This window comes from Typopeltis vanoorti, chromosome 14 (genome assembly GCF_054136105.1).
Source record: "Typopeltis vanoorti isolate ZY-2024b chromosome 14, IOZ_Tvanoo_1.0, whole genome shotgun sequence".
Classification (NCBI taxonomy): domain Eukaryota; kingdom Metazoa; phylum Arthropoda; class Arachnida; order Uropygi; family Thelyphonidae; genus Typopeltis; species Typopeltis vanoorti.
Genome location: NC_143562.1, coordinates 88,271,668 through 88,287,439, shown reverse-complemented (window position 1 = coordinate 88,287,439; position 15,772 = coordinate 88,271,668). Strand labels below are relative to the sequence as shown.

The following is a 15,772-nucleotide window of genomic DNA, read 5'->3' as shown; positions in this document are numbered from 1 at the left end:
GTTTTTTGTTGGTCCCACCTACCGCGTAACTTCGGGGTTTTACTGTATATGCCTTTCCCTCATCTAATACTCTTTTAACTTTATCATAAAAGGCTAGAATATTGCTAAAACAAGAGTGCCCCTTCACAAATCCATGTCGACTCTCACAGATAACATCACCCTCATCTGCCCGATGCTGTATACGGTCCTTCACTACTTTCTCCAAGATCTTACTAACTACTAATGACACACAAACTGGCCTATAATTAGACACCTCCAGTCTGCTACCACCCTTATGCAATAGCACTATCTTACCCTCCTTCCATTCCAAGGGCATCTTTCCCTCAAACAGACTTTCATTGAAAAGCCAGGTCAAAGGCACTGTCAGTTCCCTAGCACATTCTCTCAAAACTTGTGGTGAAATACCATCCAATCCCACAGCTTTATTGATATCCAGAGTACTCAGTATTTGGAACACACGCTCCTCCTGCACCTCTAAACCTCGAACGTAAATTTACTCCTCCAGGATGAAATACTCCAATAAAGTGTTTATTGAACAATTCCATGATGTCCTCTGCATTAGTCCCTCTATTCCCATTTTTATCCCACAATGTCATTCTTCCACAATCATTTCTCCTTCTACTGGCCACATAGCTAAAATATTCCCTATGATTTTCTTTGGATCTTAGGGCGCCAATCTCCTTTCATATTCCAGTTTCGTCTTCCTTACCATAGTAGTCACTCTTCTGGCCTGTGTCTTATACTCTTCATGAATCTTCTCTTCACCTGTCTCCTTATATCTCTTCCATAGCCTCTTTTTCGCATGCAATTCCTGTTTAATATTGTTTGTCATCCACTTTACTCCGAATTGTGTCCTCTTGTTCTCTTGTGGTATACAACTTACCATTACTGCTAACAAATATTCTTTCATAATTTTCCACGCACTAATGATATCCTGGCCTTCCAATTCCTCCCTCCATGAAACTTCCTCAAGTTGACATCTTAGACTATTATAATCACCTGCCTTATAATTCCACTTACGTTCCCATCTCTTTGATACTCCTGCATGTCTATTCATTTTCCAAGTCAAAAAAATATGGTCACTCTCTCCAACTGGTAGGAGAGATGTCATCTCAGTTATTATCAACTCTTCTGATGCTATAACCAAATCTAAAACTCTTGAACCTCTTGTTCCCTCTATTACATGTTGCCTAAGACATTTGTCCCTCAAGAATTCTAGAAATTCCATTTTCCATTAAACTGAAATCAAATTCTTACTCATAATTTGAATTTGCCTTCCTTGCCATGCTGTTCACCCACCTTTTTCTTTATATACCCTCCACATTATTTTCTTCTTCTGCAGCTTGTGCTTAATGATATTACTCATCTAACTCCTACCCAATTAACCCTCCTTATCTAGGCATACAATTTGCCAGCCTGGTTGGCCAAGTGGTTAGCGTATCTGCTCTCCAGCCAATGCATACACTGCGCTGAATAGTATCCTGCAAATTCAAATCACCGAATAACATGGTCTTTGCCACCATTGTTCATCACATTGGTGCAATGCCGACAATATCACAATAAAAATGTTATAAATATACTAATACTCTAAAAACACGAAAATCTACACTAATACACTATAGTACTCTAATTTTCTGATGAAAAAACACAACAAAACAGATAAAAATCACTAATTTCACACGAGCGCTCAATTTCATGACCACTCGCAATGTGAAACTGAAATCTTACAATTAATTGTATTAGACCAATTAAGTTGAGCACTGATGAGCTATATACTCTTAAAACTTTCATACATTAATAAAAATGCAATCATACAATCAAACTGATGTGAATTTTGTGGCACGGGTTGCATAAGCCACGACAGCACACCCAACCGAAATGAGCTCACAATGCCACTGCAGTCTACCAATAATTGTCTGGACACCCCTGTTATTTGAAGTTATGGAACATTCCAGGTTTGTTAATAACATAAAAACTGGTGCACAGATAGTAGAAAGCAATATTTCATCATAGTTGAATAAAGGTGATATGGCAACATGACGTGAACTCAGACTTCAAGAGAGGTGTCATCGTGAGCTGTCACATTGGTAGTATGTTCATGCATGCCATTGCCACTCAATTGGAGCACATTCAAAATCAACGGTTGGCAATATGATCAACAAATGGCGATGTTCTGGCATCACTAGTGAAAACACCTAGGGTGACTGCTGAAAATGACTGACAGAGATATGAGAGTGTTAAAACAGGTGGCATATAAAAACCGGTTACAATCAGCATGGACCATGCTTGATGAGTTCCAGAATGCCAGTAACGCTATGGGGAGCACTAATACTGTACAAAAAGAACTCCATTTACTGGGTTTCCACAGAAGAGCAGTAACACACAAACCAAACATCACAAGAATGAACAAAGCAGCTCGTCTGGCTTGGTACAAAGAGCATGTGAACTGGACAATTTACCAGTGGAAAATAGTACTCTGGAGCAATGAACCAAGGTTCGCTTGTTTCCAGTCTAATGGCAGAGTGTGGATGTGGAGGCAGCCTGGTGAATGCTTGTTACCACAGTGTGTTGTACCCGCAGTAAAGTTTGGTGGTGGAGAAATAATGGTGTGGAGTGCATTCAGCTGGTTTGGAGTAGGTGTACTGGTCGTTGTCCATGGTTCCATGAAGGCAGCTCAGTACCTTGATAATCTTGATAATCAGGTGCTGCCTACACTGTGGAGTTTTTATGGAACGGACCTGTGTTACTATCAAGACGACAATGCCCCATGCCACAGAGCTGCAGCTGTTATGGAATGGTATGAAGAGATGGTTGTTAAACGACTGCCTTGGCATGCACAAAGGCCTGACCTCAGCCTCCCATTGAACACCTGTAGGATGAATTGGAGCGCTGATTGAGGTTCAGAGCAGAACGTTCTCGATTTGTTGCTGAACTGAGTGCTGCTTTAATGGAGGAATGGAGACAAATTCCAAAGGGTACAGGAGATGATCAGAGACAAAGGTGGACATACCCAATATTAGAGTTTGCCTGCTGGTATCGATTGTAAATTGCTAAAGTGTCCTGACAATTATTGGTAGATAGTGTAGTTGAACATGCAGCTGAATACAGTTGTCTCCAGTTAAGAGTAATTTATGTAACTGTCATACTTCGTATGATATATGGTCTGTGATTCCTTTGAGCTTTATGACAGCATATTTCATTTAGAAGAATAACTAAATATAGACAATATATTGTGAAGAATGTAGAACTTTTATACTAATGTTGATGAAGTGTCCATTTAATTCAAAATTTATATGTATGAAAATTGATCAGTTCAAAGAATTGTGCAAGTTATTTTATGTTTACCACAAAACATCTTTCTGGACTTGAATTTTTGTTAAACTTATTATTATTATTTTATTATTATTATTATTTGACACCTCCAGGGAGTCCAAAGAGTCATCGAAGGAGAGTGTGCCAACAGCATAGAACGATTGATATCCCTTCCAACTACTAACTGCACTCAAACTTGCTTAACTTTTTGCATGAGCCATTAGTAGCAGAGGCTATTCCAATCGAGCAACCTTTGCTGGCATTATTGTGATTGTCTATGAAAATACTAATGGTGGCAGTAGGCAGCAGATGGCATTAGTGTAGATGATGTGGTTCGCTATAGTTGGTGGATTGAATAGTGAAGATGGAGAATTATAGAGTAGGTAGTACCCTCCCTCAATGAGTCCTTAGACTCCTTGGAGGTGTCATGTAATAATAATAATTATTATTATTTACATTTAATACATAAATAGATAATTATATTACAACATACAGAGTTTTAATTATTTTAATTAACATTTCATTCTTAGGTACAAAGATGGTTATGCAGTAAATGCAACTGAAAGCCGGATAACTGTAGTTGAGGAAAATAATTCATTAGTAATTAAAAAGGCAACAGAAAACGACACTGGATTTTATGTATGTGCTGTAGATAGAGATCAGCTAGATGTTGACATGAATGCCTCAATTGCAGTCCGAAGTAAGTTGATGATTGACAAATTAACTGAAACATTGTTTTACATATTTAATAAATCTCTTATGCAGTAAGTATAAGTAAGTGCATGATTGCATACTTTTTTACAGAAAATTTTGCTAATGAAAGCAAAATAAAAAATCCTCTCTCTTGTTTTTTTTTATCTAATTAACTATTCTTTAGTTATAAATTCTTTGATTAATTTCATCTGTATTAGCATTATGTATCAAGTGAGTTGCCAGTGAATCACTCTTTCTTATCCATATTATTATTCTTATTACAGCCACCTCTTTGGAATCAGAAGTACATCACAGTAGGCCCACATTAACCATTATTCACACTATCAACCACTCCTTAAACTCATTCACTGTCAGAGCACTCACAACTAGGGATACCATACGTCCCGATTTGTCTGGGACAGTCCCGATTTATTATTTCTGTCCCAGCGTCCCGATATGTTTAGTTCGGGATGCTAAATGTCCCGGATTTTTTAGAATATAAAAATATTAACATTTCTAATAAGAATAAGTACAAGTCATAATATTTTTGGGTGCTTTTAAAAATGTATGTTTACAAAACAAAAAGCAGAGACATATTTATTTTGTAGTTCGGTGAATTACCAGAATGTTAGAATTTTGGGAAAATGATTTAGTTCCATACATTTCATTCAGCTGGAGAAAAGAATGTCAGAATGAGGGAGACAGTCGCCCAACTGTATGTTTAACTAATCGCAACCACGGCATCTGTTTCATTCGTCTGGTTCGCTGTAAATTTTTAGCAAGCTTAGTTCGCATAGTGTACGATATCCAACGGCAGTGCCGTGCCGTGAGTAGGAGGTGCCCTTGTGCAAAACTTTTTTCAGCGCCTCCATAAAATAAGTTTCCATGAAAAATTTTTGCGAAAAATTTTACTTTGTTATAAGTACAAAACAGTTTATACGCATACATAAAAATAAATTTTATTTAACAATAGTAGAACATTGTAATCACTGAAATTCATTAAGCGAGTCAATTAGAATGCAAAAGCAGCGGATGAAAGAATTGATAGTGGTGGCAGGTACAAATAATTTGAAAGGAAACAAAAAGGCTATGAGTGAGGATGTGAAGGAATTGCTTGAAGTAGCAAAAGAGAAGAGAGAAAGTTAGGTTGGTGAGTCTGTTGCCGCGGTATGACAGTGAAGAGTATACAAGGAGGGCTATAATTGCTAATGACTTTATGCGTGAATTATGTTTGATGAGTGCTGTGGAATTTGTGGATGTGTGGAATGAGTTCGATGGGCGAAAGGATTTATATAAAATGGATGGTTTACATTTGAATGGATTTGGTGTACGGAGACTTGAAAAGGTGTTGTCGAATGTAGTGGAAGTGAATGTGCAGAATCAGGAAAACTAGAGTTATTAAGGGGGGGGGGAGTAGATGTGCAGATTTTAGGGAGACAGTTGAGTGTGTGAATGTGTGTAATATGCCCAAGCAAGTAGGAGAGACCACAAATCAGAATGAGATAGTTAGTATAAGGCATCAAAATAGGGATGGGACAAATCGGCTTCTGCAATTCATGTATACAAATGACAGAAGTATTAGGAACAAGAAGGAAGAATTTTTGGCCTTGGTTGGCACTTCCAAACTACAGGTTATTGGCATTAGTGAAACATGGCTGACAGAAGATGACACAGTTAGTGGGATTGAATGTGAGGGGTATGGTGTGTTCAGGAGTGACAAGGAGAATAAAATGGGGAGAGGAGTATTGTTGATGATAGCTGATGAGCTGCAGCCAAGGAGAATAGAAGTGGAACTGCAGGATAGAGAAAAGAGCACATTTGAGGGTATTTGGTGTGAGAGTGAAACTAGAAGAACTAAATATACAGTTGGATGCTGCTATAGACCAGGTGATGGAATAGGTGGTGGACATAGTATGCATAAGCAAATAGAAGAAATGAGTGGAAGGAGGGTAATTATTATGAGAGATTTCAACTATGGTAACATTGATTGGAAGGAGGAGAGGAAACATGGAAGGAAGGAATTGGATTTTATGCGGTTATTAAGGGATAACTAACTGCGATAGCATGTAATGGAAAATACTAGGGGTCAGAGAGTGCTTGACCTGGTAACTGCATCTGAGAATTTGGCTGTAATAAATATGACCACGTTGCCACCAATTTGTGAGTGTGATCATGGGGTCTTGACCTGGGAAGTGGCTAAATGTGTGGAATTTTCAATTAAGAAAGGGTACATGTGGAATTACTGGACTGGTCAGTATAACAAGCTTAGGAGATTGCTTAGTTCAGTTCCATGGCATGTACAACTGCAAGGGCTAGAAGTTGATAATGCATGGGAGACGGTTAAGAAGTGTTTGCATGAAGCAATGGCTGACTGTATACCTAGAGTCCGAATAATAAATCAAGTAGGGGTTAAATGGATGAATAACACCATTAAGCTTGAGCTGCAAAAAAAGAAACAACTATGGAGGGAATTTAAGGAGAAAGGTGACCGACAGGCACATGAATGGTATAAAGCGCAGGCCAGAAGGGTAACGAGTGTGGTAAGAAAAGCAAAACAGGATTATGAAAGAACATCGGCCATGCAGGCTAAAGAGAATCCTAAACAGTTTTTTCAATATGTTGCAAGTAAAAGAAAAAATGTATATGGCAGAATGATTTTAAAGAATGCCGATGGTAGGGAGGTAACCGAATCAGTTGACATAGTTGAGTTACTGAGCGAGCACTTTGCAAGAATATATCATATCGGTGGTGACATTGCAGAAATCAATGAACCAATAGATTATACGGGAATTGTGAATGAAGTGGAGGTGAGTAGTCTATTGCAAAACCTCAATGTCAATACATCTGTGGGATTAGATGGTATACCAGCTCGTGTCGTACGTGAAGCGGCTAAAGAATTGTCAGTACCCTTGACCATTTTGTTTAATTTGAGTCTCGGCTCTGGGTTAGTCCCGTGGGGGTGGAAAGAGGGGAAAATAGTTCCACTGCATAAAGGATGTTCCAAGACTGCTGTTGTAAATTACCAACCGATTAGCATATCAGGAATCGTTGTCAAGGTCTTGGAGAAATTAGTCAAGAGAAGAATACAGGATTGGATAGATGAAAATGGGATACTGTATGGGGGACAACATGGTTTTGTGAAGGGTAGATCATGCCTCAGTAACTTGCTCACGTTTTATAACACAGTGACATCTGAAGTGGAAAATTGGTAATGGGTTTACAGCGATTCTACTGGACCCTGCCAAGGCCTTTGACAGGATACCACATGGAAGTTTAATCAGTAAACTGGAGCAGATGGGGATGGATATTGGGTTGGTGAGATGGATAGAAGGGTGATTGATGGAGAGATACCAGAGAGTGGTTTATTCAGAAGTGGAGTCCAAAAGACGGCTTGTGACTAGTGGTGTGCCGCAGGGTTCTGTTCTTGGACCACTACTTTTCAATTTGTTCATCAATGATATAGGAAGTGATCTGAGAGGAAGTGTTCACTTGTTTGCTGATATGCAAAGTTGGGTAGAGCAATTGTGAGTGCACAGGATGTCAAAATTTTGCAGGATGATTTGGATACTTTGGAGGACTGGGCTAGGGAAAATGGATGGGAGTTGAAGTTTAGGGGGCACATTGCAAAAGTGGCTAAATCAGCTCATCAAATCACTTGGTTGCTGAAAAATACTTTAACAAGCAGAGACAAACAAGTTATTGTTCCACTATATCGAGCCTTGATAAGACCCCATCTAGACTACTGTGCCCAGATATGGGTGCCAGAGTTTCTTCTTGATGGGGAGGAGAGGATCCAGAAGCGAGTGACCAAGATGATAGTAGGTCTGTGGAATGAACCTTATGAGAACAGGTTGAAGATTTGTGGATTGCAAAAATTGGTTGATAGGCGGAAAAGGGGTGATATGATTAAGATATTCAAATTACTGAAGGGTTTCTATAAGATTAATCCAGAAGATATTTTTGAGAATAGGACTGGTGGTGGGAGGACTAGGGGCCATACATGGAAGCTGGGTAAGAATGTGGTTAGCAGGGGTGTTAGAGCTAGATTTTTACTTGGAGAGTGGTGAATGAGTGGAATAAGCTGCCAGAGTCTGTTGTGGGTGCTATGACTGTGAATGAGTTCAATGCGAGGTATGACAGATATGGTGTGAATGTCGAATAGTTGTTCGTGACATGATGTTAGGGCCTCCCTCGACGAGTCTGTCTACTCCTTGGAGTTGCCCTAAATAATAATAATAATAATAAACCCGTTAGATGCTCTCCAGACGTTGTTGACCGCAAATAATTTTTTATTAGTTTCAGTTTTGAAAAACTTCTTTCCCCTGATGCTACGGATATTGGTAATGTTAAATAAATGCGCATCACAATCGCTGTATTCGAAAACATGTCGGTTAATTTATTTTCATATATATAATTTGAAACATCCTGAGGAGCCAACTCTTTTTTAATGAAAAAATAATAAAACATTGCGAAGTTTTTATTTCCTCAAATAAAGTCATACCATCAATATCGTGATTGTCGGAATCTTCATTGTCGCTCAGTTTTAAGTACAAATCTTTACAATGTTTCATTAAATCTTCATCGCTCCAATCTTTTAATTTGCTAATGTCTCTTATAACTTTAAAGTCCTCGCTATTTTGTTTTAAGAGTATGAATCTTTCCGTGACTGAAGTTATTGTCGTGGAGAAAATTGCGAAGAAAAAGTTTATTTTAAAATTTTGTTTAGGATCATGCGTTGTCATATCTGATATTTCGTAACCAAATATTTTTGTTTTTGTTCTTTTGCGAATGTCTGAAAAAATAGGATCAATATTAAGATTGTTTGCTACTTCTTTTGCAGTTCTAATAATATTTTAAAAATATTGGTCTGTTCAGTGAGTATTTAATTCTTGTATAACATAATTAAGATTTTCTGTAATTTTTCTTATATCAAATGTTGGATTCTGCATTATTTTGCTAGCAACATTTATGAGACTTAAGATTTCGTACCAAACATGAACAGAGCAAATAAATTTAAACGAATAAATCTCTGAAATTAAGTTGTCTGCCTGAACTCTAGAATCGATATCTTTAGTTCCATCTTCCATAATATCAAAAAGAGCCTGGTAAATTTTCTTGATATTATTTTAAGTGGCTTTATTGCTTCTACTCTACTTTCCCCACCTAGTAGCAGAAAGTGGTTTCAAATTTAAAACACGAATATGTTTTTTTAATATAGCTGAACGCTTCACAGATATTGAAAAATAATTATATAATTCCTGTATTAGCCCAAAAAAATTTAGTTTCACAGGATATCTTAGCTGCATCATTAACTACCAAATTTAATGAATGAGCAGCACACGGAATTAAAAAAGCCCTTGAATTTATTTCAAGGATTTTTTTCTGCAGTCCATTATGTTTACTTTGCATATTTGAACAGTTAACATAACTTGGCCACGTAAATCAGAAATGTTAATATTCAATAATTTTAAATAATTTTTTATAAATTGAAATAGTCCTTGCCCAATGGTATCTTCTGCAGATTGAAAACTCAAAAAATATTCATGAATTTCTGCTATATTTGTATCTTTATTTTGATTAACAAATCTAATAACAATAGATAATTGTTCTGTGTGGCTTATATCCGGAGTAGTGTCAAGAATTAATGAATAATATTTTTTTCTCCTTAACCATTTCTAAGCTTTTTTGTTTTATAGCTTCAGAAATTATATGGATGATTTCATTTTGTATTTTATCACCTAAATAATGAGCAATGTTCCTTTTTTTGTGATGTTTGGATGCAATGCAAGTGTTCTGCCATTATCGAATCAAATTTACCGACAGTTTCTACTAACTTTAAAAAATTGCCGTTATCATTTTCAAAACGTTTTTGTGAAGAACTTCTAAAATCTTTACACTGTCTTGATAAATATTGTATTATGTAGATTAACCGTTCTATAACAGATTGCCAATATTTTTTCTCAGTTTCGTATAATCTTTGTTGTGTGCAATCAACAATGCATTTCTTAATCAATGACATTTTAAGTTCACTGTATTTTGAACAGTTTTTAATGTGCGCGGAACTTGTCCTGTGTATGTTTAGTATATGACTCGAATGTTGCCAATCATTACAAATATATTCATTAGTAAGTTGGGAATTTTGACTAACAAATATTTTGCAATAGTAACAGAAAACCGAATTTCGCGATTCTGAATAAACTAAATAACTTCGTAAAAGTTTTTCTCCATTTGCTAAAGTTCGATAATAGTATGAATTGGAAAACTTGTGGCCAGATTCATCTTTGGGAAATTCTTTATTAACTACTTGACATGGGCAATGCTCAACTAAACAATCTCTAACTTTGGTAGTTATATGATTCGGCCAAGTACCTGGATCATTAACATTAAAATTTAAAGTAAAATTTGAAGTTTTGTGTTTGGCTGAATCGGAATCCAATATTTCTTCTGCTGCAACTTCTGTAGACAGTCCAGTCAGGCCAGTTTCATTTTCGCATGTGACATTTGTTTCTTCATAGTTATCTTGTGTCCTCTCTTTTTCTGTAGTAGATCTATACAGAGTACTTGCTTCATCAGAACTTTCTGTTCTTTGTTTTTTATGTGGTCCTGAAGTTAAAAATTTATTCAGCGATCCAGCCAATTTATGTTCCACTTGTAATAGTTGCAATTGTCTTTTCCTGTTTTTGCACCAGATAACTTCTTTGGCTTTTTTTCCGACATGTGGGAAACACGTTTCCCACATCTGGGGGTTAACACACATTTGGTTAGATTTTAAAATAAGAAGAGTGTTAAAAGTTGTCCACCAAAATAAATAATAATTGCTGAAATTTTCCCTTCAACTTATTTTTTAACCCCTTAACCGACTATTATTTTTAAGGTGAATGGCCCAAAACTGACTATTTTTTTTTTTTACTACAGAATTTGATTTTTCAGATGTTTTGAATAATAAATATGCTTACATTTTAGGTATTTTTTTGAAAATTAACATGCAGAGATATTAGGCACTGATTGATTTCTCAGTGATATTTATTTAATATTTTTTACATTCTGGTAATTGTTTAATAATTAAGAAATTTCTAGAATATTAAAATTATTTATTAAAGAAATTAGTAAAAGGACCCCAACCCCAATGTCTTCCAACCAGAACAAGAACAAATATATAAATAAATCTCTTATTGAAAATTATTTATTTTCTAGACGTCTACCCAACATAAGATAAAAATCTTTTGTTTTCAAAATAAGTTAACTAAAATGAAACAATGAAACTGATTTTCAAACTTTGCAAAAATATAATAGACGTACTTACTTTACACGAATAACCAAATTCACAAAAACAAGTTAAAAATTATCCAAAGTAAACATACACAATACACTCATGATGTTTCACATTCAAAATTGAAATGACGCTGAAAAAAATGTAAGAAGTGCATATTTGGATAGACGCTATTTTGTCTATTGAAATTTGAAGTTGATTGAGGAGTGTTTGCCAGGAGGAACAATAGAAAGGGTGGCTATGGCAATTAAGAGAGGTGAAAGGGTGGATGAGATGATTGTGATGGTAGGAACGAATGACTTCAGTGGTAATGTAAGTCGGCAGCGAGAAATATGAGATTTTTGCTTGAGACTGTACGGAAGAAGACAGAGAGAGGAAAAATAGTGTGCGTGTTGCCTAGGTATGATAATGATGAGCTGAGCAGAAGAGCGGTAATATTGAATGGCATAATAGCGAGAATGTGTGACAAGAGAGGACTGGTATATGTGGATGCCTGGAGTGTGTTTGAGGAAAGAGAGGAATTGTATGCGAGAGAGACCGTTTACATTTGAATGAGGAAGGACGTAGGCATCTGGAGAGATTGCTGTTCTGAACGAGTCAGTGTGTCCCAGGGAGGATGATAGCAGGGGTGGCCTCTTGTGGGAATGGATACTTGGGAGAAGGGAGACAATGTCAGGTAACACTGAGCCCAGTGGAGTCCAGAAGAGATAATGCTGGGTATAGAAACAATGGCATTTATATGCTGTATACTAATGCCAGGAGTATCCGGAATAAGGGAGAGGAATTGGTGGCGCAGATAGCATCAGCCTGGCCAAAAATTATTGCGATCACTGAGACGTGGTTGACAGAAGGGGATATAACAACAGGAATAGAAGTCGCTGGGTATAGCATTTTTCGTCAGGATAGGAGGGGAAAGCGTGGTGGTGGGGTACTGCTTATGATAAGTGATGACCTATGTCCTCTAAGAGTGGAGAATTTGGAAGGAAGTGAGACAAATGATTCTGAGAGCGTATGGTGTGAGGTAGAGGTAGGCAAGACAGGATATTTAGTGGGGTGTTGCTACAGACCCAGGAGCACAGAGGATGGGGACCAGGAGATGTTTAGACAGCTAAGTTTGGCAAGTGCAAGAAGAATGATTGTTATGGGAGATTTTAACTTCAGTAGTATAAATTGGAGAGAGGAAGGTGCATGTAGCAATAGGGGAATGGAATTTCTAGAATGTTTGAGGGACAAATGTCTTAGGCAACATGTAACAGAGGGAACAAGAGGTTCAAAAATTTTGGATTTGGTTATAGCATCAGAAGAGTTGATAATAACTGAGTTGACGTCTCTCCCACCAGTTGGAGAGAGTGACCATATGGTGTTGACTTGGAAAATGAATAGACATGCAGGAGTATCAAAGAGACGGGAACTTATGTGGAATTATAAGGCAGGTGATTATAATAGTCTTAGACGTCAACTTCGGGAAGTTTCATGGAGGGAGGAATTGGAAGGCCGGGATATCACCAGTGCGTGGGAAATTGTGAAAGAATATTTGTTATCAGCAATGGTAAGTTGTATACCAGGAGTGAAGAAGAGGACGCAATTTGGAGTAAAGTGGATGACAAATAATATTAAACAGGAATTGCATGCGAAAAAGAGGCTATGGAAGAGATATAAGGAGATAGGTGAAGAGATGCATGAGGAATATAAGACACAGGCCAGAAGAGTGACTAGTGTGGTAAGGAAAGCAAAACTGGAATATGAGAGGAGATTGGCCCTAAGATCCAAAGAAAATCCTAGGGAATTTTTTAGCTATGTGGCCAGTAGGAGGAGAAATGACTCTGGAAGAATGATATTGTGGGATAAAAATGGGAATAGAGTGACTGATGCAGAGGACATAGTGGAATTGTTCAATGAACACTTTATTGGAGTATTTCATCCTAGAGGAGTCAGTTTTAATGCTAGAGGGATAGGACTGGTACGAGGTCTGGAGGTACAGGAGGAGAGTGTGTTTCAGATACTGAGTACTCTGGATGTCAGTAAAGCTGTGGGACTGGATGGTGTTTCGCCACGAGTTTTGAGAGAATGTGCTAGGGAATTGACAGTACCTTTAACGTGGCTTTTCAATGAAAGTCTGGCTTTGGCAAAGGTGCCCAGGGAATGGAAGGAAGGTAAGATAGTGCCATTGCATAAGGGTGGTAACAGACTGGAAGTGTCTAATTATAGGCCAGTCTGTGTGTCATCAGTAGTTGTTAAGATCTTGGAGAAAGTAGTGAGGGACCGTGTACAGCATTGGGCAGATGAGGGTAATGTTATCTGTGAGAATCAACATGGATTTGTGAAAGGACGTTCTTGTTTTAGCAATATGCTAGCCTTTTATAATAAAGTTACAAGAACATTAGATGAGGGAAAGGCATATACTGCAATTTTCTTAGACTTGGCGAAGGCATTTGACAGGGTGCCACATGATAAGCTGATAATTAAGTTGCAGCACATGGGTCTGGATGTCAGATTGGTCAACTGGATTCAGGATTGGCTGTCTGATAGGTATCAGAGAGTTGTGTATGGTGGAGCAGTTTCCAGGAGGCAGAGGGTTACAAGTGGGGTCCCACAGGGCTCAGTACTAGGACCTATATTGTTTAACCTTTATATCAATGACATAGCCAGTGGATTGCAGGGGGATATTCAGTTGTTTGCAGATGATGCGAAGCTGGGAAGGATTATTAGTAATAGTGCAGATGTGGTAGCCCTGCAAGAGGATTTAAATAAGCTAGATAGATGGGCAAATGAATGGGGATGTCAGTTTAATGCAGCAAAATGTAAGGTCTTGAGGTTTGGGAAACATCGATGGGATGCTGCATACTCTATGGGAGGAGTTATACTGGAGGAAGTAGGGGAGACAAGAGATCTGGGGTTGATGATTGATAGAAACCTGAAGTTTAGGGGACATATTGCAAAGGTGGTGAAGGTAACACAGAGGATTGCTGCTATTATGAGAAGGACACTGACCTGCAGAGATAAGAGGGTTATCATTCCATTGTATAAGTCTCTGATCAGACCACACTTGGACTATTGTTCTCAGATTTGGTCCCCAGGATTTGAAGGGGAAAAATTAACTGTGGAAAGGGTACAAAAGCGGATAATAAAGATAGTTTCAGGACTGTACAAGGATAGTTATGAGGATCGGCTGAGAGAATGTGGACTGCAGAGTTTGGTGGATAGAAGAAGGAGAGGTGATATGATTGAGACTTTTAAACTGGTGAGAGGTGGTTACAGGGTCGACACTGGGGAGTTCTTTCGCTTGGTTGATCAGCTGGAAGGAGTGATGACAAGAGGCCATCCCTGGAAGTTACGAAAGGAAACTGTGAGCAAGAGGGTAAGGAGTGGTTTCTTTGTGTGGAGGGTGGTTGAGCCGTGGAATGCATTGCCTGATGGAGTGGTGGGAGCGAGAACGGTCAGTGAGTTTAAAGAGTGGTATGATAGACTTTGTGTTTCTCAGGGGGGGACCTCCCCTCAGTGAGTCTTGACAGACTTTATGTCTTAGGAAGGACCTCCCTCGATGAGTCTTTTGACTCCTTGGAGGCCTGAATAATAATAATAATAATTTAAGAAAACGAACATTGTACTATACACCTATGTTTCAGACTAATATATTTAGATAGATTAGTGTTTCTGAAACTTCAGATATCTGTGTACCCCTTCTTTAATTTTCATTATTACCAAGTACCTTTTCAAAATACCCTTATCAAAATAATAATAATAACAAATAAATAAAAATATATTTCATTGTAAATGTCTGTTTTAGTTGAATTAAATGTACATTTATGTTAAAGATACCAAGCTATTTTAAACCTGGTTTTACTCCATTTCCCAAGTAAGCAAACAGACAAACAAGTCAAGTTTGCACCTGCAAGTGTTGTAAGTCTAGCCGACCCTGCACGTAGTGCAAGACCAAGGCAACTCATTGTAAAAGTAGAATAAGCTCTGATCACTAATTTTAATATTTACCCATAATGCAAAACACATCTCCTGGAGGAGATGTATGATGCTTTGTATAAAAGGCAAGGGGCCACTACCCAGACCGGTTTCGACCTTTATTGAGGTCTCATCAGTGGGAGCCAGGCTAGAAATACCAAGATTTAGTAATACAGAGTTTATAAGTATTATACCAGAACAAGTTACCATAAGGTGTTTTAACCTTATTAAATAAAAATCTCAGGAGGAGATATAAATGTTGAAAGTATTTTACCTTGGGTATAATAAATGTTAAAGATACCAAGCTATTTTAAACCTGGTTTTACTCCATTTCCCAAGTAAGCAAACAGACAAACAAGTCAAGTTTGCGCCTGCAAGTGTTGCAAGTCTAGCTGATCCTGCATGTAGTGCAAGACCAAGGCAACTCATGGTAAAAGTAGAATAAGCTCTGATCACTAATCTTAATATTTACCCATAATGCAAAGCACATCTCCTGGAGGAGATGTATGATGCTTTGTAACTTGTTCTGGTATAATACTT

General features: G+C 37.7%; 1 protein-coding gene across 1 annotated transcript in view; it reads left to right on the top strand.

Moving 5' to 3' along the window:
* The window catches only part of LOC150099739 (basigin-like), a 290,188-nt gene that overhangs the window by 180,955 nt on the left and 93,461 nt on the right, over positions 1 to 15,772 (top strand). Inside the window, exon 8 of the mRNA XM_090403617.1 lies at positions 3,843 to 4,012. Coding sequence (XP_090259743.1) covers positions 3,843 to 4,012 — 170 coding nt within the window. The remainder of the gene's footprint in view (positions 1 to 3,842; positions 4,013 to 15,772) is intronic.